The sequence below is a fragment of the Stegodyphus dumicola genome, chromosome 3 (genome assembly GCF_044657685.1).
Source record: "Stegodyphus dumicola isolate Sdum_Otavi_A_Nest chromosome 3, ASM4465768v1".
Taxonomy (NCBI): Eukaryota; Metazoa; Arthropoda; class Arachnida; order Araneae; family Eresidae; genus Stegodyphus; species Stegodyphus dumicola.
Window position 1 is genome coordinate 110933469 of NC_140770.1, and position 27934 is coordinate 110961402.

The 27934-nt window shown below is 32.4% G+C and overlaps 1 protein-coding gene across 1 annotated transcript in view; it reads right to left on the reverse strand.

The window, feature by feature from the left end:
* The window catches only part of LOC118201783 (uncharacterized), a 35407-nt gene that overhangs the window by 636 nt on the left and 6837 nt on the right, over nucleotides 1-27934 (reverse strand). The window contains exons 2-5 of the mRNA XM_085813188.1: nucleotides 20097-20285; nucleotides 16072-16293; nucleotides 12329-12411; nucleotides 4246-4461 (exon numbers count right to left, since the gene is read on the reverse strand). Of these exons, the coding sequence (XP_085669314.1) occupies nucleotides 4246-4461; nucleotides 12329-12411; nucleotides 16072-16293; nucleotides 20097-20262 (687 nt within the window). The 5' untranslated portion in view covers nucleotides 20263-20285. The remainder of the gene's footprint in view (nucleotides 1-4245; nucleotides 4462-12328; nucleotides 12412-16071; nucleotides 16294-20096; nucleotides 20286-27934) is intronic.

Below are 27934 nucleotides of genomic sequence, written 5' to 3' on the forward strand. Positions count from 1 at the left end.
CTGCCAACTTTTATGAATTTTTCGTAATTTTTACGAAAATGCGTTTGTTTTTACGATTTTACGATCGTAATCCATTTTTTTACATTTCCCCCCCCCCCCCCCAAGTGTTTTTAGTGATTTTTGTCGAAATTTTAGAATTTTTCGCCAATTGCATCGTGTTTTACCGACTACTTCGAATCCAGTAACCTGCGGGTTCTCCCAACTCGCTGCTTAACCAGCCAATCCAATGCGCTGAACTTGTTTCTCCCACTCTTTTCTTTGTGGGCGCCAGATTATTTTTTTTTGTGTTCGCTTCAGCAACAAGGGAATTACTCAGTGAGCGTGGATTTTCGCATTCTGTTTGTTTTTTGTTTTCACGTGCTACGAATTTTCTTAATACGTCGTTATTACGAAATGAGTTAAAAAAAACCGTATTCTCAATATTTTCGGCCTGCCTACAAAGCCGAATTTCCAACAATTAAAGAATCCTTCAAAGGAAATAACTATGAATTTCCCAAAAATTTTTGGCTAAAGCCAAAAAATGCACTCTAAATTCATTGCAATAATTTTTTGTGTAATATTAAGCTCTTGTTTTATGTTTCCTAATAAATTTTTTAGTTACTACTTAATTGAGATTTACTAATGTAAGTACAATTTTCTTTTTTCTATTTTTATAAATTGTTATTTTGTTAATATCAAAGCATGATATTAATTCTTCGTGTTCTTCTGAATTTGGGGGAGAAATCTTCTGAATTTTTATCTTTAGAGGTTGGCAGGTATGTATATGCATTAAAAATGATTATTTTCATATACAAAATAACATTAAAAAAAGATTAAAATATGAAAAATGAAAAATATTCTGTTATCTTTTAGAAAGAAAAATGTGTACAGGTATTTCAATAACGCATCTAAAATAATAACTAAAAAGCAAACTGAAGTATAAAGAACCTAAACTACAATACATTAGCAATGTATCAGAAATCTCTTAATTAGATTCAGGGTTCATGCGGTTCTTAAAGGTCCTTAGATGTTTTGGAATCGATTTTTGGTCCTTTATTTTAATCATCTGAAATTTCTGTCTGTTTTTACTATTGCCATTTTGAGTGTGAATTAACATTTTGGAAGAGGAATATTTTTGGTGATTCCCTGACAAATATTGTTATCTTGTGAATGGGTTTGCATTTCTAATATAAATGATGGGATATTTGAGTTTCTGAGTGAGAAGTGAAACCTAAGCATTTCAAAATTATTTCATTTTTTCTAATGAAGAGCTCTTAAAAACTTTTTTGGGGATGAATTCTTTTATTAAATGTTTCTGAATTTCGTGATTTTATGATCAGTTTTTGTAAAAAAATTTTAGTTCTGAGATCTGGGAATTTTCGACGATTTTTTTAAAAAAAATATTATAACATTGATAAATTTCATTATAATAATGGTAATATATTGGAAAAAATAACATTAAAATAAAATACTTTTATTTTTTGCTGTTGTATTATAAAGTTAAATTTTGGCCACTTATTATTCCATATTTTGGTTGTGAAAAATAAACATGGTATATGTTTGAAACACAATTTATGAAACAGTTCTTATCAAAAGCAAAATAGCTATGTAATTAATTAAAACTATCTTCTTTTTAATTGTTTCATGATAAGAGTTTTTTAATGTAAATTGCCTCAGAATATTCAGAATTCTCATAATATGCATAAGTTTTCTCTGTAAAATTAATTTTACTCTTTTTCCCTCTGATTTTTCTTTCCAAAATATTTCTGGCTTTTCGCAATAAGATTTTACACATTGGAACTTAGAAAGTTTAAATGGATATGAAGGCAAGATTTATAGACCCATGATTCTAGAAGATTCCAGAAAAAGTGACAAAATGAAAAATGTCTCCATGGTATTAACACATAATGGATGTTATTTTACAGTTTATGATGAATTTCTTACTTTTTGGAGAACGTCTGGAAGAACAATGAAAACGTAATAATTGAATGTTTTACTTCTGATACTAGAATCTTTTTCTTAACATGTTTATTTTCCCTTTGCGTTCCCTACTTTTTCACTAGACACAAGCATAGAAAATTTTAAAAAAATGCTTCTAATGTTATCATATGGACAGGCAATTATAGAAAGGAATTTTTTATTAATAAAAAAATTGAGAACTGACAATTTAAAACATTCATTTAATATGTCTTAATGCATCATACAGAGGGCTGGGACCAGGCATTTTCCCCCTGATATAATCACTGTGGATTCTTAATTCTGCTTCCAGTGCCTGCTCTGAATTGTAAAAGTTTGGCCATTTCTAGATTTTGTTGCTCGGTGTGTCACTAAATTCTAAACATTTTGCCAAACGAGGTCTGTAACCGGCTGTTACCATATATATTTCACATTTCTTTTGAATGTCCATATTACTAAAGAAATGAAATTAGCAGCTTTTTTTATACTTTCTAAATGCATTTAGTATTTTTTTTTTTTTTTTTAAATAACAGAAATTTTTAATTAAATCCAAAAATTCTTGAAATGTGTTGAAGAAGGGAACTGAATTCATAAAGATAAAGAAAATTATTCTTCAAAGATATGTACAGTTATTATTATGTAAATTACCCAGTTAATAATTTTAGTCTTCACTATAATTTACCATTTCTGTTTCCTCACCAGAATGCAAATCACTTAGATAGAGGTTTTTGGAGTGCAAGACGGTGTATTTCTGACCTCTGCTTGCTTGCTGCATTAGTTCCTGTCAGCTCTCATAATTCGTAATTTGTCTTTGCATTATCACTGCCGACATTTGAATTTGTTTTGATGATAGAGCTACATGGCCAGCTTAAATTAAAATTAAATTGTAAAGTCTTTGACCATTAATCCATACTTTTAGTTTAAATTGCCTCATCTTGTTTAATTACATCACCACAAGCTGTAATTGATTTTCTTAGCATAAGAACATGCCTTTATGTTCTAAGTTCTTTTTAAATAAGAACTTTTGCCTGACTTTGCAGTTACTTTCAGACATAGTGATAATTTGCTTCATGTCTGTCAGGGGGTTGGGAATATTTTACTTTTACCAGATCAAGTAAACCCTCATAGGTACACTACGAAAAAAAATGGGACACTTCTATATCTCCCGTTTTACTGGGTGGATTGACGAAATTCAACTTCCGTTTTTCATGTCTCAAAAGCGCGACTTGGGATATGTATTAGATTTATATATAGCATTGTTCAAATATAGGTATTTTGACACAAAATTGGACTTTTTCTGAAATAACTTACCAATTTCTTTTCCATATTTTGATTCTACAACTCAAATTATGACAAACTACCAAGTTTTGTAAAAATCACATGAGTAGTTTTTAAAAGATTAGCTCTCAGTTTGAGTTTGGTATATATTTATTAATCTCTCTTTTTTTTATTAAATTTGTTTGATTCTTCCTTTCACATTTCGAAATTTAGGTTCATTCCAAATAAAATTCATTTTTATGATTTATTTTTAAATAATTTTTATAAATTTTTCAAAATTTTTTTTATTTTAATCTACAGTATTTTAAACATCATCTTAAAGTAGATGTATTTGTAGGCACACCCGCAAAAAATTAGTTTTTTATTCAAAATTTTCTAAGATATATGTGAATTTACATATTGGTGCATTTTGAAATTTGCTATATATGTTATAAAAGATAATAACGATTGAGAAAGACAAAAAAAAAAAAAAAACTTAAATATAATGTTGCTAATCTTCTTTCAAATATGTCCTACTATTATAAGTGTAAAATATTTATAAAATCATTAATATAATGTTGCTTATCTTCCTTCAAATATGTTCAAATATTATAAGTGTAAAATATTTACTGCTACTTGATAAATTTCATTAAGTTTTTATTCTCAGACTTACTAATAATTATGTTAGTTAAGTTCTGTTTAATAATAATCCAACCTACTTGGGGATCTATTTTATTTTTAGGATGGTATAAGTGAAGTTCGGGCATAAATAATATTTTTATCTGAATTTATTCAGTTCCCATTTGTTAATGGGTCCTTAATTTTTTTCATTAATGGTCCTTAAAAGTACTTAATTTCAATGTGCAGAAATGTGTACAAACCCTGAAGATTCAAAACAAGAAAATGTGTTATTATTTTCTGTTTAACTATTTGAATAGCAGAGATCTTTATATTCCATCATGCTTTCTTATGCTGCTTTGTATTTGGTATTTCCAGGTAATGAAAATAAATTTTAAATTTAATTCTGAGAACAACATTCATGGCATGAATTACCTGTGCAGTACTAATTTGTCCTAGACTTATTGCTGAGAAGATGTAAGGAATTTCAAACATATATTCTTTTGCCATGTCTTGACATTTTTCTGCAGCTGCTTTGGATTCGTGTATGTTGCCTGTCCGTTTATGAATGTCAGATAAAGCGAAATAGCCATTACAAACACCATATTGATCATTGCATTTATCACATAATGCAATGTATGACTCAAAATCCTGAAAAATATTTATATTTTAATTCAGAATCTAAAATAAATTTTGTACATTCAGGTAAAAACAAATGAGAAATTTAAGTAATTTTTAAAACATTATGAATAATTCTAATTATCTAAAATGAAGGATAAATAAAAATGTTTACAGTATTTATGAAATTAATAATTCCTGAAATTTTAATACAAGAAATATCTAAAGAGTGGATATTTGATAAACAAAACTAAAGCGTAATTCTTTTCTTTTTCACATGCATTGTGTTGCAACTGAACTTGTCACATTTCATATATTTAAAGAAGTTTCAGAAGCCCATGTTGTGATGTTGACGACCTGCATATAAATTAAAGAAATTGAACATGTAGTTGAAATTGTCATAAAAAGGGTGAATAGTGTAAATAAGTTTGAAGTGTACTAATTTGGTGATGCTTTTGATTCAATAGTTCACAAATTATTATTATTATTATTTTTAGAATTTCAGTTATCATATACTGATGCATCTAATCTCAGAATCTGAAAAATAAATTAAAATTTTCCTAAATGAGACTTTATAAGGGGGTTGTTCAGGAAAAAAAGAATTTTCAGTAGTGCAGTACAAAAAGAAAAAAAAAAAAAAAATATTGATGGAAAAAATGCTGTTGTATACAAAATCAACAAAAATGAGAAAGCTTTGATTAATGCTAGATTACATCTGAAGTTGACAAATGTGTTTATTCATGAAAGAAAATAAGCATTATATACAAAGATTAAAATGCATTTAATTTTTGTAAGTTATGTGAGTCACATTTGGGTTATTAACAAATTAATGAGTAAAGCTAGAAACAAACAGAACTTGCATTAATAAGGTGTATGACCACCATGGGTTATTAACAAATTAATGTTTAAAGCTAGAAACAAATAAACCAAATTAACATTAATAAGGTATATGACCACCCTGGACTTTTATACAAACTTTACAGCATTTGCCTATGCTTTCAGTAAGGTGATGAGCCATAGCAGATACTAGCAATAATCATTCCTCTATTAGGTGCAGTTTCCAACTGTCTGAGACTAGCTGCAGGAGGTAAACTTGCAGAGGCAGCACATATGAATGTATCCTAAGATTTTCTGAGGGAATACAGTGGCAACTCCATACGAGAAATGCCCTCACTATCCAAATACTCAGTAACAATATTAGTTCAAGCAGGATAGCCATTATGATCCATGAGGGAATCAGAATCAACTGCTGCAGCACAGAATCTCACAGTTGGTGTAGGACTTCAACCCAATAAATACCGCATAGCCATCACAGAACTGTCTTTAAAGATGTACAGCTGAATGTTATATCCCATTGAAATTCCATCCCACAGCATGATGTTCTGAGTATGATTCCATGTGGAGTCTTTCCGGATTCTGTCGTCCGATTCCAGGACATTGTGCCAGTCTGAGATAGTCCAATGAAATAATACCAGTTCAGTTTTGCATTTCTGGAACATGCAAAACTTTAGTGTAACACAGGTACTTGGTACTTGGACATACATTCCCTTCATGTAAAGCCGTTGCAGAGTTGCCAGCTCTTCCGATTTAGGCGGGAGATTCCCAATTACTCTCGCCAATCCGATTTACAACATGTTTCTCGCGGTTTCCTCTTATTAATATTTCTCACGATTTTTATGTCACTTGACTTCATACTTCATTATTTGCATTTGAAAGTGAATGGTTTTTCTCTAGATTACATATAAAATAAAACTATCATTTCAATAGTGAGACATTTGGTGCACTTCTTTATGTATGAGAGCACATGTATCCAGAAACATCGTGTTCCAGTTCTCCAATGCACGTTAAACGCTACTACGGGCTATCTGGTATATGTTAGCCAAAGAGCACAAAGCAAGATCGAGGTTGTTATTTCGTTCGTCTCGCTGCCGATCGCTGTGACTTTTAGATGCTTTCAAGAAATATTTTAAGAAATTGTGACTCTCCAAAAAAGGTAAAATATTCATGTACCTTTCAAAAATCAAGCATATATGACTTTCCTTCTATTACTTCATCAAAGAAATATACATTTGCAATGTTCACCGTTTGTCATTGTGATTTTTTGATATCAGACGGTGGCGATGTTCTTAAACATACTCGTACACAAGGACAATGTCAGTTGTATTCAAAAAATAACGAATTCAATTCTATGGAAAAAGGACTTAAAAGTCATTAATACAGAATGCTCATTCCCTGTCTTTTTACTGGAGTATAACCTGCCACTGAATATATCGGATCATGCTACAGCTTTATTTAGAAAAATGTTTCCCCGATAGCGAAATCGCTAAGAAATACTCAAGGACAAAACCGGCTTCAATTATTAAAGAAATGAATGTGAAAAATAAATCTTCAGATATTGACTGCATTAAAACAGCTTCATTCTGCCTCTCTGTGGATGGAAGCAATAACACACGATGGAAAACTGTATACAGTTTTTGTTTCTTTTTTTTAATTCAGAGTCTTCAGAAATGGAGTGTAGTTTACTTTCTTTCTCCACTTTAGAAGAAGATTCGACAAGATTTAATATAGCACAGCTAATTATTAAAACTTTAAAAGAGAATACAAGTCCTTTTGGTAATTGGTTAAGCACTTGATGCCAACAATTCACCAATAATGGCAAGTTTGAAGACTGGTGTTGAAGGTATTTATTTAAAAATAAGAATTCATATTTGTAAATTATGAGGTTCCCATGCATGACACATCTTACATTTAGGCAGCTCTTTAGCAATAAATGTGGCTGAACACATTGTTCATATTTACTATTATCTTGAAAAGAGGTCTAAAAGGAACAGAGTCGTAGCTAGAGTTTACAGCGCCCAGGGACAACTGAAGATTTCGCGCCCCCTACTGCTTGCCAAGGATGGAAAACATTTCATTCTAAAATGCCGTAACATCAGTTTGGCGCCCCTTGGATTGTGCGCCCGGGGACAGATGCCCCCTCTAGCTACGCCCTTGAAAAGGAAAGGAGAATTGAAAGAATTTCAACAACTGCATAGCACTGAAATAAGAAAATGTTTGAAATGTGCATGTGCATACTAGTTATCTTTAGAGAAATGTTTCCATTGGAAGTGAAGAGTTCCATTGGTAGAGAAAAATTTGTGATTTCCATTGGTAGAGGAAATGGAATTATTTGCATTTAACAATTATTAACTGGAATTTCAGCTCTTAATTAGTTACTATTTAAAGTTAATTCATTGTGAAAAAATACATTTTGCTTTTATGTATTTTTATCATTATTATTATTATTTTTTTTTTTTTTTCCATTAAGAAAATTCTCCTGATTTCTTTTAAAAAAATTCTCCTGATTTTCAATTGTCATAGGTTGGCAAATATGCCTTTGATACAGATATAGTGTGCTGGCAGATGTCTTAAAATTGCAACCAACTGTGTGTGTGAATCATTTTCCACTTTCCAGAATTTACAGAATGATCAATGCCAAAGAAGAAAGGGATATCTTTGATTGATTGGCCTACTTAATGCTTCTGGCAGTATGCAAGTATCGTATCATTAAGTATCGTTCGCTTTTACAGAGTTTATTTCTTCTTCAGTCGCCTTGAATCAACTTCTTGTTCTCGTTTTAGTAGGCTCAATATTCCTTCAAAGTGTTCCGGATCTCTCTTTTGAGATAATGTTCTATAGAACACCTTCAGTTCTAGAAACCCATCTCTCTACATTTTCTTCTTTATATTTAATTAATATTTCAGGTGCTTTCTAATCTGCTGTCACATCATTGCTAAGAGATGTTTGTTCATTGCTTTCTTGATCATTCTACGAGATATCGAAATGAATTAATTCAGAGTTCTGAATACTAAATAATGGCGCAAATAATTTAAAGCGATTATTAAAAATATAGATAAAATATTCAGGAAAAAAGGGGTTAAGTTATATCTAAAAATAATTGTAAAAAATCCAATAACCTAATTCGAGGCCGTTGTCTGCCGACTGCCAGCAAACGGAAATAAAAAGCACTACTAGCCATATCAGAAGCGCGCCAAACTGGCGATAAACAGCCTAAGCTATCACTCCCCAAGAGCTTAAGTCACGTGGTATATGTTGGAGACATCCTAGCAGACGAATTGTCTGTGGGTGAGCCGTCTACCTGTTATGTGAAGTCGTTGGAGGCACCTAATAAGCGGCCACCGTTACCTTCTATTAAGGGACAGACAATTTTACATCCATACCTTCTCTGGGACTTGAACCCGAGCCCTTAAATAATTTTAGGAAGAAAATCTAAACTAAATAATAAAAAAATTGAGAGGAAACTTTAATTTTGAATAATGTTTAAAAATTAATTGCACTACTGTTATAATATTTGAGAAGGTAAAAAAATCTCGTTTATTTTTAATGCATTGCATCCTAAAGAGAAAATGTAGGTGCGTTTTCGGAAAATTTAACAATTCGGTTTATTATTACTTCCCTTCTACCTGTATAAATCCTATATCCTTTGCTTCGTGAAACGTATCCTGCAAATAATACTTCTTGAGCTGTATTAGCAAATGTCCACCTTTTTTATTTGTCAACATAAAAATAAGCTTTACAGCCATACATCATACGTGACTTAAATTTGATTTCATACCATTCAATAATTCATATGGTGTTTTTTTATTTGGTAAATCAGTTGTAAAGGTGTTCAGCAGTAGCTGTTGCTTCAGCCCGAAAACCTTTCAGTAATTTTTTACTTTCTTTGTGATTTCTATTAGTGATCTGTTTTCCTTTCCGCTACACCATTCTGTGCTGGACAATAAGGAACCGACATATCATTAAGTATTTATCAATTAGCTTCATTACACTAATCTATACCGTATTCTGATCTGAGAACTTTTATTTTCTACCTAAATTGTTTTATTGTCCATGCAACATCCTTTTATCTATCTAGTACATCATCTTTTGAAGTAATAAAATTTGAGTACAACGCAAATAGTCATCAATGAAAGTTACAAAATATGTTTTCTCTCCTAAGCCATCAACTTCCGTTAGCTCATACATGCCTCTGTGAACTAAATCTAATGGATTCTTTTTACGTCTAAAATTCGACTTTTTTTTTTCTTTTCTTTTTTTTTTTTTTTTTTCTTTTTTTTTTTTTTCTGTTTAGCTCTAGTACAAGTCGAATATTCAACACTGTGTTGACATATGTTATCTTTTGTGCTGTTTGCCAGATCATCTTTCTCGAGTGTTTTAATCGCATCTATACTTCAGTGACCTAGATACCTATGATACCATTTTAGTAAGCAGTTTATATTAGAACACGATGTTGCATTAGCAAAATATGTTTTCTCGTCGATTGAGCTTGCAGCGAATCTAGTATATAGACCTACTTGAGCTTTGGTGTTAGCTATAGGTACATTATTCCTTTTAATAGTACACTTATTAATGTCAAATGTAACACTGCAAACTTTATTGCTTCACGCTTGAACAGAAAGTAAATTACTGTATAAATTTGGTACATATAATTCGTTTACTAACTTATGCTTTGGCTAATTTGACTATTTTAAAGTTTAAAATTGCTAAGAAACAATTAAGTTTGTTTGTAAAGTTTAAAATTGCTAAGAAGAAATTAATTTAGTATCATTTGCTATCATTACTGGGTCCCTTAATCCCTCGTCACTTATAAAAGGGGGAGTACATGAGGCGCTTTCTCCCTCCTTTACCGCATGCCTTTGTGGTGTAACTGGAAGCACCCTCGAGGCGTGTTTGGAAGGTCTGAAGTCCGAATCTCAGCGAGGGCACTGCGCATGTTTCACGTTCTTACATCGCTCGCTATACAAGCTATACATTTCTATGTGATTCAGTCCTTAACTTATATCTGACATTAAATACTTTTTTGACAGTGTGTGTTTCAACTGTTTCTTGCGAGAGAAGCTTTTCTTTAAAAGCAGTCTTCGATCAACAACGAGCCTAGTAAGACTTAACGGTTTGGCAAATTGCCATTAAAAATGCAATCGCTATAAATATTAATTTTGATGAAAATTTAATTTTTCAGGAGTTAAAGCTCGCAAAAACAAAAACAAACAAACAAAAAAAAGTTTTAACACTTTTTATTGATAGAAAAGTTAAAAACAATCTTTTTCAATCATCAAAAAATGGCAGATTAATAAGCTTTTTTAAATATATGTTTGTTTGCTAAATGTAAGTTGTTTTTTCTTTAGTCTTACAATCTTTTGTTTTCAAAATAATTGTAACTATTTAATTTTAATTAAATAAATGTTAATTATATATTTGTGGTGACATTTTGTATGGTGATCATTCTAATAAGGGGCACTCCCAGGAAGATTTCCGTCCCAAGCCCTGATAGTTGTTGGTCTGCCACTGACTGGAAATCTCTGATATCTTCTAGAAACCTCTCTCTTGGTTACAATACCGATGTTACCCCATTTATATGAGTTACGCTTCCGAGGAAATCTGAGACATACCTGGAATCTTACAGAACTCCATGCTTTGGAGCTGCATTACAGCTCATAGGAGACACTTCGATTACTTTTTTTGACTTCTGTAACTTTTGTTATTAAAAAGCATTTTCACTGTGTGATGTCCTTTGATTTCTGGTGCTTCCCATGTATATATGACACGCAACCGTAAATTGCTGTGCCATTCCGAATTTTCTGGGTTCATCCCATCCCTCCTACGTGTTTGTAATCCTGGATACTAATAATATACCAGATAAATCCTTAGGGATAATATATCTTACATATTGGTAGACCATACAATTTGTCTGCTAGTTTTTCAAATTGGTCTGAGTATTCAAACTGTTGTTGTTGTCGTGTCCATATTACATGGAACAATGTTTGCCAGAACCTACTCCGAAGAGAGGTTGAACTTCTATTTTCCAACCCCAATTTTGAGAAAGAGCACCCCGAAGGAGGGGTATCCGGGGGTCTCCTACCCTTCTCCACTCCCACACGAGAGGACTCTCGGCTAGCTACATTTAGAGTGCCGCCATGCCCCACCGACACTATACATTTACAAACATCCATATCTTATCCGAGATTCGAACTCGAGCCCGTCAGTACCGTAGTACGCTCCCCTAACCACTATACCATATGGGCGACACGCAAGCTGTTCAATATATTTACTTAAGGAGAGGAGAAAATAAGACCCCGTTCAAGTAAAATCATGTAATTTTAAAGGTACTCTGACCATAAAAGGTATTTTTAAAACCGTAAAAGGTATTTTTTATTTTAACCCTTTATATATGTTAGTTACGATTATTTACGTTACCCTACTGAATGTGTGTGTGAGGGGGGGGGAGATAATTTATCAGATAAATATATTTTTTTCGTTTTATACTTTTTTGCTTATTTTATTATTTAATTCTTCTCATCTTTTGAAATTATATTTTATTAGATTTTCGTTGCATTCAGGACCTTGTAATCCTGCATTTTCACTCATTAAACTCGCATATTTTTACTTTGAGAAGATTCGAAGCATTTAAATTATCACTCAGTGCCTAGATTTGAATTCACAGGTTTACTAGTAAACTTAATGTTTTGACAAATTTTTCAATCTGATTCGATATAAGACTTTTTTTAATCTTTTATGTTATAATTTAATGTGTTTCTGCATCATTTTATTATAAAGAAACTCGCCCATCCCTTCTACTAGTCCAACTATGTGCCCGACTGGATAAAACTGTTGAACGCTGATAGTTCGATAGGCATTCCAGTTCAAGCGAATGAGCTGACTGCATGGGTGATTATTTGTGTCATCCAAATACAAAGCAACTTTCCTATGAAAGTCCTCCTCGAAGGCATCCTTCTCTTTAAGCAAATTCATCTTCGTGGCTTTGCCATGTATTGTTAAACAAATCTGAAAAGATTAAAGCTTCATTGAACAGTTATCGTTAATATTTATAAAGCCATCTCACCTGGAGGGCATTCTTAAAATCATTAAACTTCATCCTTGTTCTTCCAAGCATTCCAAACGAAACAGCTTGACTTTCTGTTGTACCTATTAGAAATAAATTGGAATTCAAATGTTGTTATCTTGTCCATATTTATATGGAAAAATGGTTGCCAAAGCCTACTCCGAAGAGAGGTTGGACTTCTATTCCCAATTTTGAGGCAGAACATACCGAGGGGAATCCGGGGGCCTCCCACTCCTCTGTCCTTCCACCAATCCACGAGGACGTTCGGCTTGCCGCATATTTAGAGTGCCGCCATGCCACACCGACAAGCATCCATGTTTTCTCCGGGATTCGAACCCGGGCCCTTCGGTGCCGTAATGGACCTTCCTAACCACTAACCGTCTGAGCGACATTAGAATTCAAACCCAGCAAATAATAAAATACGCTTTAAGATATATTTCAACTGAACTCAAATGCCCCACTTTTTTTTTTTTTTTTCTTTCATTTCTCCAAAATGTTATCATTAGAAATTCTGAAGCACACCGTGTGTAATAAGCAGGAAATATCAGCAATACTCATTAATCTCATTCCGTCATGTTTTACAAAAGTTAAGTACGTGATGCGAATTCTGAGGTTTGCAATGTATTACAATTATAAAACAGAATATACAAATATTACGTGATGTGATCAGTTAGGATTTCCTCTTCACAAATATCTAAATCTATTGCTTTCAACTAACTTAATATGTTAATCCATAGCAGACAGTTTCAATTTGAAAGACAACTGTCTTACATTTTGCCGAATTGCAGCAGACTCGAATGAAAAGTGAAACGACGCATTTATAGTGATTCGACACAACACCGCGTTTCAAGTCTAATAACCCTTTTGGGCTAAAAAAAAAAAAAAAAAGAGAGAGAGAGACAGCTTGAATAAACTCTCTTGCTTTGAGTCGGGTAATACCACATTAGTGTTCCGTATCATTAATCACCTACTTTTATATCTTGTAGGGATTTATATTTATTTTAAATAACCAATTTTATTTAATATTAAGCTGTCAATGCCAGAATGTTTAAATTTGAAAGGAAGGAATCCAAATTCTACCTTGTGAAGAAAGAGTTTGTTTCGACGCGGTTTTAAGTAACAGGAGTTATTTGAGCCCTGCAGTGTAATTTCTACTACTTGTGAACATCTTCGAATTTTTAGTTTAGTTCTGAAATTTCAGTTACCGCCCAAGGAAAGCGTAGTGTGTTAGCTTCGAGCTGACGCATTGTAAATTTTAAAGAGTTTAATAAAGGGTACTTTTAACCCTTCTTCTGTGTACTTCCCACCAGAACTTACTACACGTACGATTGTCACTTAGAAGATAAGCAAAAGAACTCTACAACCTTATCTAATCAAAAATCGAATTTTATTTGCACTGATGGTAAACATATGAAATTTTTTATTGAATTAGGTGTTAAGGAGCATTTAATACATACATTATATTTTCTCTCTCCTTTCTGCATGCCTTCGGGGTGTAACGGCTAGCACACTTGGCGCTTAGTCGAGAGTTCCAAGTTCGACTCCCGGCAAGAGCATTGCACATTTTTCGCCTCTACTGCTTCAAAATAATATAATGATTCCACAGTGGCTTCCGAACTAAAAGGCAGTAGATGATGATTCTTCAACACCAAGATTTGGCGGTTGGGTTCCCTAATCCCCAGTCACCCTTTAAAAGGAGGAGTATATAAGGTATTTTTTCCCTCATTTCTGTATGCCTTCGTGGTGTAACAGTAGCACACTCGGCGCGTATTCGAGTACCGGCAACGGCATTACTCATTCTTTGCCTTTCTTACTTAAAAAAAACCCTAATGACTCTACACATGCTTAAAGCAAAATCGAACTTGAAATTTCAAAATTCTCTGTTTAAGAGTCTTAAAACGAAGCCATTCATAAAAATTTTGATTAACTGCAAACAAAATTAATGTAAGATAACCTAATAAATCTATTATTATTCATCTCCATTTGGAGAAGTATCTAAATAGTAGAAGTTCAACTAAACATTGGGAGAATACATCGTTGAATGTAAGCATATAATTTCCTCAGAATAGAAATTACCATCGAAAACAGCTGCCAAATGAAAGACGCATTGAGACTTCGAAATACATTGGTGTATGACACCTAACGTTATATTTCATCAAATTTATTTGAAAATCGTAAGCATTGAAATTTGTAATGAAATAATTGAATTAAATAATCGTTATGTCTTCAGAGTTTATTGACGCACTTCTTGAGAGCCATGTGCAGAAGTGACATAATTAGTTTTGGGTTTGATGAGAAACACAAGTAATATTAAAAAAATAACAAAAACTAAATTCCTACTTAGGTCAACAATAAACAATTTTATTTTAGTTACTTTTTATTAACATTATTAACATTTTTTCGTTTCTAATTTATGAAGCTGATGGTGATCTATAATTTCTCATTCTATACATCTCTTGTTATGTTTCATTATTGTAAGGAACCTTTCCAGTGAGTTTCGAGTAGTCCAGTTCTTCAATTAACACGTTGAGCGCGGCGCCGAATTTGCTGTTCTTTTTCAGCCGGCAGCGAGATAAGCCGTATTTTTGTTTAGAATGTTTCAATACATTTCATTAAAACTAAATTTGATCACATTTCATTGAGACTATATTCATTTTTTAGCTTTAATATTGTCGGTCCCGCGGACCGACGAAACGAAAATTTCAGTGCCGTTCCCCAGGAACCGGCGCCGCGCTCAACGTGTTAATATCCCCTCTAATGATTTCACACGACTCAAGGCGACATATGCTTGATCTGCTGCTGTTTTTTTTTTTTTTTTTTTTCCCTTCCTCTCCTAATCGTCGCTTGGGTTGTGTTGTAGTTTCTTTTTGCTTTCTTTTCGCATTCTCCGTTTGTGAATTGTGAAGCAAGGGACATTTTAAAGGGTTATATTTTTAAAAATATATTATTATCACGTTAACATAGAAAGATGGGGAGAATTTTCGCTACATAATGGGACACTACATACGCTTCATCCAACTCTACAATTCTTTAATTCTATATACTTAAAAATATTTAGAATTCTGTCTTACTGGTGCCACTTATTACAATCCCATTTATCACAGTTATGTACTATTATTTATAAGTTTTTATAAAATTAATTTTTACAGCACATGAGAATTCGTAATAAACGGTCATTATTTGTAAGTCTTATAATATATTTAATAAAAACAGCATATCTTTAGCTGAGATAAACAGGAATAAATAAGTATGAATTGACTTTATGAAAAACTGTATTAACATCAAGTGTCATCCACTACAAGTTTAAAAAATGAATTTGAACTTGAGTGGATGAATAAAAAGTATTTTATTAATGACTGAAAATTTGAAAAGGGTATAGGAAGCTGTGAGCTAATAGTAGAATTTAATAAAAAGGATTTATATTTTACCCCATAATTACGCAACATAAAACAATTTTAATCATATAATTATTATCACAGTATTATGTAATAACAATATTAATTATATAATTATTATCACAGTATAATACTTATTTTCTTAATGAAACGGCATATAGATAACACTTGTTATTATTATTATTAATTCAGTTATTGTCACAAACATGTCTTCAGTGGAATCCATCGTTAAATTTAAAAGTATTTCCATTAGTTCCAGTTTATAAATTTATTCATTTACTTTAATTTAAAAAGTCATTGTTGAGACTCATATGTATGAGTCACAACAATAACGCTCTATATACTTACCCTTCTTTGCCAGTAAAGCTGCTTTTTTAAAGTATCGAACTGATTTAGATTTTTTTGTAATAGAGTAATCTTCTTTATTTGATATCAGAGATCCTAATTTGCGATAAATCCTTATCAAGTGTAGATACAACTGGTGCCTACTAGCATCGTCATTCGGCAAATCATTTTCATCAGCTATTCTTATCGCTTTTTCCATAAAATGCAAAGCTGTTTCCATGTTACCTGAATAAAGAAATGCATTATTATAGCTTATTTGAATAATTTTAAAATCCTTTTTATATTTCTGTGCATAATGTCGAAATATTTCATTTCAGAAACCTTCTCTACCATGTATTTAAGTGTATTTAAAAATTAGGAAATTAGAATAATATTTCTACATGGTTGGTATTTAAAATATATATTTATGTCCATAAATTAAGGATAATGCCAACTCCAGCAAGTGACGATTTAGAAACAAAAAAAAAAGTCACTTATTCATAAAGCCCATTTATTAAACAAAAGATAAAGAACAAAAAAGATGGTGTATTTATGATACCTTCCATAAAAACTGCGATTTTTGCTCCCGGGAGCACTTACAAAAAAAAATAATCTCCCTTACAAAAATTTAACATTACATGGTTGGTATGATGGTTAATACATTGTATGTTTCCCAGACGATGAAATACAATATGTACAATGCCTAGGCATGCTGAGTATCAAATTATCGAGATGATCTTGGGGAAAATTACTTCACACAGCAAGCAATGCTCTCCGAAGTTCCGATAAACATATAGGAGGTGCTTGACGGGCTGCAATTCGTCAGCCAAGCATGTTCCACACATACCCTATCAGATTAAATTCAGGTGAGTATGCTGGCTACTCCATACGCCTGATATCCTCAGATTGAAGGTATTCCTTCACAGTGTTTGGACGGTGAGGACGGGCGTTGTCATCCATAAACACAAATTTTGCGCCATGTCACCCCTAAACAAACGTGCATGTTGTTCCAGAATGATGTCCCCATAAATCTGGCTTGTCATGGTTTCGATCTGAACAAGCAGATCTGTTCTGGAGCTTAGTATAATTCAACCCCAACGAGCATTCCTGCACCACCGTAACGGTGTCGTTCAATGATGTTGTCTTGATGGTAGCAGAAACGTGGAGTTCTTCATTTGAAAGTCCGGCGTGAATTAGACTGCGAGCTAAACCTGGACTCGTCGGAAGCTTACTGTGACGATGTCCACATTGCATGTTCTCTACTCCAGGCTAACCGCTAGCGACAATGAGTTGCCGTCTGCGGAACGCATCAGAAAGGCCTGCAAGCATATAGACCAATCAGTCCCAAACATCTGTACACTGTTTTCCTTGAAACTGTTGTACCAGTGGCTGAAGATAGCTTACGATACAGGTTTGTTGCTGTGCTCCGGCTGGCGTATTTCACAAGTGCTCATCAGTGTAGCCACTGAGGGAGGGGTTTCCAAAATGGACCAATGAGCTACTATTGCTCTTGTGACGCTAAATATTCGTGCATGTGAGCGTATGTTGTTTACTTTTTAATTTGCATTTGTTTCGCAGTTATAAATATATGGCGTAATAGTAGAAACTCTCGTAGTGCTTTCGTTTCTGAGTTTGATTAATCGCTGACATTTCACTTTCGCGATTTTTATCACGCATTAATATTAGGATTGATGTTCACGGCATATTATGTGGATTAAGAGAATTCAAGTGTATATATATATTTTTTTTTTTTTAAATTGAGCTGAGAATGACTGAGTGTTATAATAAAGCTAGTGTTTTCTTATTTCAGTGCTTGCATTCCTTTTATTTTTAAAGTGTAAGATTCAGAATATATATGATCTGATTATATCCATTGTTAACATTAAAAATTATATGTGAATAAATTGAATATACTCTTTGTGAATACGACAAATTCACTCTGTTTGATGAGTATTTCTTGTGTAGACAGTACGTTTAAGAGTGAGCATTTATTAAATGTGAAATTTAACCCACTAAATGTATACGAATGCAAATTAGTAAAGCTCACTTTGAATAAAATTCTGCATTGGTTATTATTATAGAACATATTTTTCATATAGACTGCAATAAAAGTGCTGACTTCTATTTACCTAATTGGTGTATTTATTTTTTCTCATACGCATAGTTTTATGCAAAGATTGCATTTGGGCTCAGATGTTTCTCATATATTTCTTTCTTCATCTTATTTACCACTTATTAAGTAATGTTTCACATCGATATATTTGCGAAGTATCCAGCATGTGTTTGTATTTATTTCAACCAGGTAGTGAAATCTTCACAATTTCCTATATTTGATCTAACTTCGCAATGAAATGTTTCAGAAACAATCGACGATGCTTTAATTATTTTGTACAGAAAATTGCGTGGCAGAGTATTTTCAACCATCTTGCTTAAATCTTAAAGCACGCAAAAGGTCATGTGACATGACAGAAATATTGCTGGATGCTTATTGGTCCATCCTAGAAGCCACTCCCTCGGTGGCTACACAGATATGCACTTGTGAAATATACCTCCGGCTGCTTCTTTTGGTAGTTACTGCCAAATACCCGTTGTCATTCGGCGTTGCGACTGGGGGGGGGCGACCTGTACTGTAACGTCCACTGACATTTCCATCATTTTAGAATCGTTGCCGAAGCCTATACATGACAATTTGGGCTATTAAAAGTACCTCGGATATTTCCATCTGAATACTCTCACACTCCAGGCGGCCGATAATTCTACCACGTAAAAAATCAATAACTATTCGGCTGTGTCACTGAGAAGCTTACAGTACACTTGTGAACAATTTACCTCTTTGCTACCATTCCTTATATACACTTCTCTTACACTCTCGTCATTGTAACGTATTATCGGCGTCATCTGATGGCTTCGTGTAACTTACATATTATTCTTGAAGATGTGTGAGATAATTCAACAGGAGAGAATTTTTAAGTTTCTAATCCACCTGTGTTTAGTATTTAGGAAAATTGACGGTGAAATATATATAACTTCAGAATTTCAAATGATGCACTTCAAAAAATAATTTAGATTATGGAAACAAAAAAGAAGCTTAACTTTTCAAGAAAATATTCTGCCGAGGAAACGTTTCCTTAAGAAATCCTTAAGAAAGTTTTCAGCGAAAACTTTCTAAGCTCTTCCTTCTAAGCCAGATAGTCCTTGCGTAATTAGTTAATCGAACATTATACAAGGTATGTTCCAGATTCTATTTTTTTTTTTTTTTTTTTTTTTTTTTTTTTTTCCATCTCACTCTATGGTCCCGATACGTGACTCCAAAAAATGTTGGTCACTGTATTTTAAATCGCTATGAATTATACTTCGTTATTCCAGTAATTGGCATTCCCGAAGATCCCATGTTTTTAATTTTGTTGCTGACTCAGGTTCTTGCTGAATAGTCTAATGTAAGAAAAAAATCTGATGTGTCCACCATATGACTTCCTTATACGGAATATTAAATTATACGCATTTTTTCTTGCATTTCATTTAAACTTATTGGATTGAATTAAATCTACTTCGTCGATAGCGCATAAACCACAATAGAATAAATGCACTCTTTAAAATTCACTATATTTATTTACCATAGCGGCAATTTGGCTCTAGGTTCACTAACAGCGTTATATTTCGTTCAGCGTTATATTTCGTTCATATTATAACTATGTCTATTCGTGGTTTTCCCTATGTGTAACATGTATACGAGCCAGTTTCCCTTAGAAAGTCCTCCACGAAGGCATCCCTCTCCTTAGGCAGATAGCCCTAGTGTGCTTTGCCATAATTAAGTACCCCACCAAATACACCACACTACCTATGGAAATAAGTTATTTGATTTCCAGCAGCCGATATTTATCGTAATGATGTTTTCTTGAGATCTCGTTTTTTCATTAATTCACTCCTAAAACTTGGTAGACGCATTTTGTAATACATGAAAAATGATATACAAATGCGTATACACAAAACTTATAAGAACACATGACAGAAATATAGACATATCCGCAAAGATTTTTAACGTTATTTACTTTTCTGCTCCTCAAGTAATCCTAATTTTTCCAAAGCACTTATTGGTAGTTTTGCTTCCTCGCCTATTCTGTTCTCAGAAATTTGGTAACAAGATTTGTAGAAATACTTTGCAAGCCAATAATAATCGTTTATATTGTGAAAGTATTCTCCGAGTTCCATTCTCATACTATAGTTGCCTTTCAGATCGCCTGAAAATAGATATATAAAGAAAATTAAATACTATAAATAAAATACAATTAAAAGAAAGGGGTTTTTTTACAATAAGCTGTTATTAAAATGGATATTTTAACTAATGCACTAAAAAGAGAAAAATAATTTATCATACAGTTTAATAGAAATAATAGATTAAATTCTATTTACAAAATTCAATTACAGTTTTACGTGAATAATAAAAGCTTGGAGGGTCCAGGATAAATTAAAAAAAGTTAATGGTTTATACATTTGACGATGAAATTTAATTAATAGAAAATTAAAAAAGATAATGGCTTATACAAACGACACTGCAATTAAATAAATAGATTTCGTTACTAAAGAGCCCCATTCGATAAAAAATTTTAGATAAATTTTGTAAATAGAATTATATAATCTATTATTCCTATTAAACCATGTGATAAATTATTTTTCTCCTTATTAGTGCATTAGTTATCACATTCATTTTAAATCAAGCTTATTGTCTATAAACCCATTTTAAATATATTTTAATTTCTGTTTTTAATCTTTATGTTACAACGAGAATTTAACTTGAGGTTAAAACAAATATCGCCAATTCGTATTAAGTGTGCTAAGATAGAAAACTCAAAAGCAATTTTTCTGTGAGAAAATGCTTTTTTCTCCGTCTGTTTCAAACTGTAACACACTTGGAAAAAAAAAAAAAAAAAAAAAAAAAAAAGAAAGAAAGAAAGAAAGAAAGAAAGAAAAAGTTACTCGCTCAAGTAATATTTTTTTTTTATCATTCTTGTTTTAAAATAAGAAAGTTTGTCAGGGAAAATTTTAAAACTTTATACTCGATACAGTTTTACAGGCGTTGAAATTTTAAAATCATAAACGTTAATCAGTCTAAAAAATTGAACGATTTTCGAAAATTCGTCAAAAATTAAGGAATTAAATTACAAGTTTCATTGAAATGATTTTTCTGCACTCTATTTGATGGTGCAAACAGTAAACTTCTGATATATTTAGTTCATTCGTTAAAGGAAAATAGGCGGAAAAATCATTTAAACAACAAATAAAGAAAAAGTGTAAATCGTATTTCTCAACGTTGCCCCTTCGCAACACTGCCATAACAACGTATCTTTTATCGCTAAAAGTCGCTAATGTGCAGATCACCTAGCTAAACTGCAGATTATTTGATTTGCTCCCTTAAATTGCAGAAGCAAGAGTTTTCCGCATTTTACTAATGTGCACATTAACGTCATCCGTGTCGTTAAAATTCAAAAGTTTGTTTCAATCATTTCCTTTTGCAAAGAGAGATTTTTAACAAAAGAAAATGTCCCTGTAGAAACATCGTTACTTCAAACAGCAATAAAACAATCCCTTAGTACTGAGCAGAGTTTCAGAAAATGTTGCTGCAAATCCAAATGCACCACAAATAGGAGTGCTTGTCGCAAAAGCTAATTGCTATGTAATTCAAAGTACCACCAATCTTTAGATTACATTAATAAGTAAGCATAATTTTATATGTTTTGCAAATTCATTTCCTAATTGTAATAATATTTTAAACCGTTTGATTCTTTGCATAAAGTTTTTAATAGATTGATGATTGAGTCTATCAACTAATTTGTTGATAGTTTTAATCGTATTAACTTGTTTCTTTGGATATCGTAAAATAAATAAATACTATTATGTTAATCCTTAATTGTAATAATATTTTAAACCGTTTCATTCGTTGTATTATAGTTTTTTAATTGATTGAAGATTGATTCTATCAACTGATTTGTTGATTGTTTGATTGTATTAACTTGATTTTTTTTAGATATAAAAAATAAATAACTTTATGTTAATTTAAGCGTGCAGAAACATTGCTGTTTTTCCAGCAAAGATATTATTTTCACTTTAACGAGTGCGTACTAGGTAATGTTCAGATTATACAGGTAATTTGGAGATTACTTAGGTAATATGAGAAATGAAACAATTTTCCGCACTCTGACGGATTACCCTAAATAATCTGCAGATTAGCTAGATAATCTGCAATTTTAATTTAAAATTTAAAATTTAATTTAAAATTTTAATTTAAAATTTAAAAATAAAATGCAATTTTAATTTAAAATTTAAAATTGAATTGAATTGTAAAATTGAATTGAATTTTAATTTAAAATGTAAAATTGCAAAACAACTGATTTCAGCACTTTAGCAGTAGCATATCTATAAAATTTGAACTCGATAGCTTATTCAAATCATAAGTAGATTAAAAATCAATGCCAAAATTCCAACCACACTGAAGTACCGTAAGTGAACTAAATAAAAGCTTTGAAAAGAGAAATTTTTATGGTCGTAAAATTGAGCACAAGCTCCTGCCTGTTTGTCAGCGTAGAATATACACAGCAGCTCAGAAACTAGTTTCCATCTTATGGCTATGTTGATCCTGTGCAGCTCCCTCAAAATAATAATTTAATTAATTTATCTGTTCGCTACGTTCTTTTTTTAATAATAAGCTTTGTACTTTACATCGTACGAGTATCGACAGCATGCCGATGTTACACTGTATAGGTTCTTTGCTTATATGTGTCCTGCACCATATCAATTCACATACACATATGAGTTGCAAAGGTATACATTTCCCATTTTATTCTTATACCGAAAATTGATTAAAACGAAATATGTAATATTTTGTTAATTTTCGTATTAAAGGGGGTATTTTTGTATTGTCTTATTTTCTAATTTCTCTCTTATCGGAAGAGATCACATATATTCAGTGGATGAACATATATGATCGTGGTCAAGCTAGTGAACGTAAGAAGATGGTTTAATGCGGGTAAAGAAGTTGTACAGCCTTTATGAGTTTTGAAGCAGTAAATATGCTCTTTCTGGGATTCGAAATGCTTCTTATTGCACCAAGAAGGCACGCGGTAAGAAGGAGGAAAACATCTTCCATTTTCCCTCACTTGAAGGGCGACTGTGCAAGCAAGAACCCAAACAAATCCTGGTGGTAACGAATTATCGTCCACCATATTTTAGTTCAGGTTCCACTGCAGAGTCATTATAGATTTTTTTGGAAACGGGAAACGTGATAAATCAGGCAATGTTCTCGCCTGGATTCAAAGTTCGGACATCCCAGTGCTAGTCGGGTTTGCTTTCCTCGAAGGCAAGCTGTAAGGAGGGAGAAAATAACCTTATAAATTTACTGTTCACGTTTGTTAAAAGCGCATTTCAGGAACTGACGGAATATGTCAATCAAATGATCCAGACTTAAGTACATTGGAGGACCATGGAGAGCCAGCTAGGTTTCTACTGAAAACCTTTAAGTCTAGCCTCAGACCCCGTATGATATCTTGCTAAAACAGTTCTTGAAAAGAAATTAAGAAACAGATATTTGGGTTCTTTTAGGAAGGCGTCGTTGACTCAGCAATAAATACACTTCTGTTGTCTTACGTACTACTGAAAAGAAAATGTCACTACAATATCCTTAGTTAAATAGTATTAGCTATTTTCTTAGCCGTATATCTTACCATTCGCTTCGTATTTCTGAATATCAGATGGCAGCTTGCTAAGACAAGCACATTCCTTTCATCTTCGCTTCGACTCCAGACTCCAACTGTTCTTAACTTGTAGCGTTGTAAAGTGTAACATAATTCATTAGTATTAATAGCTTGTAGAGACATTAGGTATTTTTGAGGCCGGAGAGATGAAAAATTAGCAACCGCCTTTGCCGAGAATCGAACCACGGACCTCTGGAATACCGGCCCAGTGAGCAGAACCACTACACCACGAAGGCACGATAGGAAAGTGGGCGAAATACCTTATAAGCTATTAATTTTATGATCGAGCAATTCAGACAGTGACATTAGGAAGTCTACGTTGATCCACTAATTTCAAAATGAGTATAAATATATAACATTCTCTCTTAAATTATTTTAAAAACTGTGGTAGAGCAGAACTGAAAAGTGAAATGCAAGTAAACAAATATTGCATACTAAGCGATAATGAGCGACAAATTAAAAATGTTCGGCTTGTCGAGATAAAGTAAAACTCACCCGCAAAATTATTCTTCTATAAGTATTTCTGATTCTAATTGAGATATTTCTACAAACGCATGACCATAGAGCGAATAATATGACCATAGAGCGAATAATAGTCTGCCAGGACGGTCGGGGTGCGCTCCGTAAATGACTTCTACAAATGCTTTTGCTGAAATTATGCGTAGAATCCCTCTCTAAGGTGAAAAATAATGATGTACTAAATTCTGTAAATTGTAAACTGTTTTATGTAAATTGTAAAGATTTTTATTTTTATGGCTATAGAAAGCCTCAAGGATACCAACTGGGAAATTTTTTAAATGAATTCAGCAGAAGCAAAATTAAATTTTTGATTTGTAAAACAATAATGTTGAGGAATAGTTGATTTATTTGTTTCCTTTTATTCTATCGTAACATTCATGTTTCTTGATACAGAATTTTAAAGCTTGTTTTGTTTAATCAACGTATATCAAATCGCACTGACAAGGCATATTGTGCATTCTCCAAGAATTCTTATCAGGAGCAGGCCCTTTAGGATAGAACTGTGTATACTTTTTAACAGGAATTTCTCTAAAATAACGCACAATTTTGTAACTGACAGCGGCAAAGAGGGGAATAACAACTAAATTATTATTATTGATTGGAGAAGAAGCGTGTTTTTTCCTAAAGAATTTTAATTTAAAATGTAAAATTGAATATAGAACTTAAGCATTCACAAAATTTTTAATTATTGTGTAATTCATTCACAAAATTGTGAATGAATTAAGCATTCACAAAATTTTAAACATTTTGTGAATGCTTAATCAGTAATCTTAAATAAGAAGCTGCTAGCTATTTTAATAAAGAGAACGGGCAGAATTTGAGGTCAGTTATTTTTACTAACAAAAGAAATCCTAACATCAAAGAAATCGAATGTACCGTTGACATAATGAATCAATGATAAATTCAATTATGTCTTCGGATAATTTCAGGAATCCTTTTCATAATGCGCACTTATTTCAGCTTCCTAAACTACAGTAAACTTATCAAGCTTGCCTTTCTCGCTCGTTATTTAAAACCCACCTAATTTACATATCTGGAAGAGCTGGAGGGAGAAAGAAGGAGTACAAGTTAGATTTAGCAAAAAATAACATATTAAAATAAATCATTAATAAAACAACTTCGTTTACTCTGCATTTCTTTGAGCAGTTTTGCTTTTAACTGTGTATAATACTCCTCTGTGATTAATTTTTTATGCTGAAGGTAATTAATGACTAACAACTCTTTGGAATCCTAGAAAATACTGGCTACAACCCTGGCTGATGATACTGACACAAAAAAATTTTACTCATCGAAAATACTCTTCTCCAGGTACTTCTGTACTGTTACTTGCATGAACGATGTGTACCCAGGTTTCTATATAATACTCTTCTGAGTCCCGTTGAAACACTGCGAAAGGTACTCCAATATCCGCATACGAATGATTTTCTGTGCCTCTTTTAATATTTTAGTTTGCACTGAATTGGAGCATTTTACATAATGAGATATTTTCTCAAAATTGATTCTATGCCACCAAATAAAATACTCGTAATCTTTGCTTACTATTTAATCTTTGCTACTCGTAACATTTGCTACATATCATTCATCGATCTGATATCACAATATTTTTCACTTTGGAAATTATTTTCTCAGTGATTTACGTGGTTAAACGCAAGGAACATATTTCTAAGAAATTTTTCCCAACGAAATTTTGCTGCCCATTTAGCAACTCAGAAATAAACTGAGATGGTGTCTCCCAGTGGCGGCTCGTAGCTAAAATTAGTGGGGGTGCTGTTCCAAAAAAAAATTAACCTTTGCTTTAAAATTGTGTAAAAGGAAACAAACATGCATAAAAAGAAAATTTATTTTGAAACATTATGAAAGCTTACGAGAAAAAAATTAAACATTTCTTAATTACTTTAATCTAAACTGTTACAGTTCAATATTTATCTATTTATTTAAAAATGAAATCCATTCTTCTTATTTTAATTTGTGCGAAAAGATCAATAATTTTCTCCTTGATCACTGGATGACAACTGAGGAAACTTTCTTTATTGAAAGCAATGCAAGCGCATTTAGTCTTTCTGAATTCCTAGTGCTTCTTAGAAAAGTTTTCATTCTTTACAGTGTTGAAAAGCAGCGTTCTGCCTCTGATGTAGTCATGGGAACTCTCAAGAGAATTTTTATCAATTTCGTAATTTCGCTAAGATCATCACGTAAATCATCTAGATTATTTTCGAAGATAAATTTCAGTAGCTCAATTAATTTGCAGTACTCATGGATATCAGACCTACAATAGAATACTTTTAGTTCAGTTTCAAGCTTTTCTTTGTCAATCATTGGATATGCTTCAGTGGTCAGTACTATTTCTTCTGTAGAATGTTCATTCCTAAAACTAGCGAAGCATTTCTTGTTAAACAATTTAGTAGCTGTTAAGTGTTTAATGGAAGAATATCTGTGCATGATATCAATACATAGGAGGAATACGACACGAATGGAGTAAAAAGAAATCACGTTCCCAACAACGTATGCAAGAATTTCGGCACTGCAAGAGCGACAGTGCTTTCTCTCTCCCTGGCTCGGCGTGCGCATGCACAGAACAGTCATATACCATGTCTGGAACTGTGAAGCGCGCAGTTCCAAAAAAAGACATTCGTACTTTTTTCACAAACTGGGGGTGGCTACTGACATTAAGCTTAAGGATTATGTATTGTAAAAGTATAAAGAAAGAATTAAGGGCACACTATATTAAATATTAAAAATAATAATAAGTGGAAATAGGGGGTGCTGTCAGTTCCACAGTGCTTATTACGAGCCGCCCCTGGTGTCTCCCAACGTTTCCCGTAAATCCTGATAAATACTGTATGGCGAAATATGTTTCAAATACAGATTTTTACTAACTTTTGAGTTTCATCCGTCTGTGGAGTCTGTAGTAACAAGATTCATATCTTGGCCATTTAAAAAGAGAAAACAATTAAGCTATGGATATCAAATTTCTCACTAAGCCTTATACAGAGTTGTTTAATATGGTGCAATAGTTCCATTTCAGTCTGCCCATTTTTTATTCACTCTTCGAAAAGGTTTTGATCTTAACTTACAATATCTTTATCTAAGTTACTTAAAATAAATCTGCTGCTTCATATCATGTAACTATTTACGGATTTTCATATTCATAGCTAGGATAATATGAAACTGCATAAGACCATTTTAATGTTATTCAATCAAGTATTGGAATAACAAATTTAAAAAGTGAATTTAGTAGCAGTAAGTTTAACTTCTTCAAACACAGCATTTAATTTTTCAGTTAAAAATCAATTTTTTTTTTGTTTGTTTTGTTTTGTTTGTTTGTTTTGTTTTGTTTGTTTGTTTGTTTTGGTACCTGCTCTAACGGCGTCCTCTGCTTTCACTAAACTTTCCATTATAAAGTTCATAGTTTTTGTATCTTCCCGAATATCTGGAGGCATTCTCTTAACATTTCCAAGCTCAGCTTGATCTCTGACAGTTCGATTTATGTCGGTCAACTCAAGGATTTCTTCAAAAGCGTTCACAAAACCTTTCTTGATTAGTTCTAAACAGCTTTTTCTTCCTGCATTATACATGTACCTAAAGACAAAAATCTTTAATAAGTTTCTAATGTAGGAAATTCT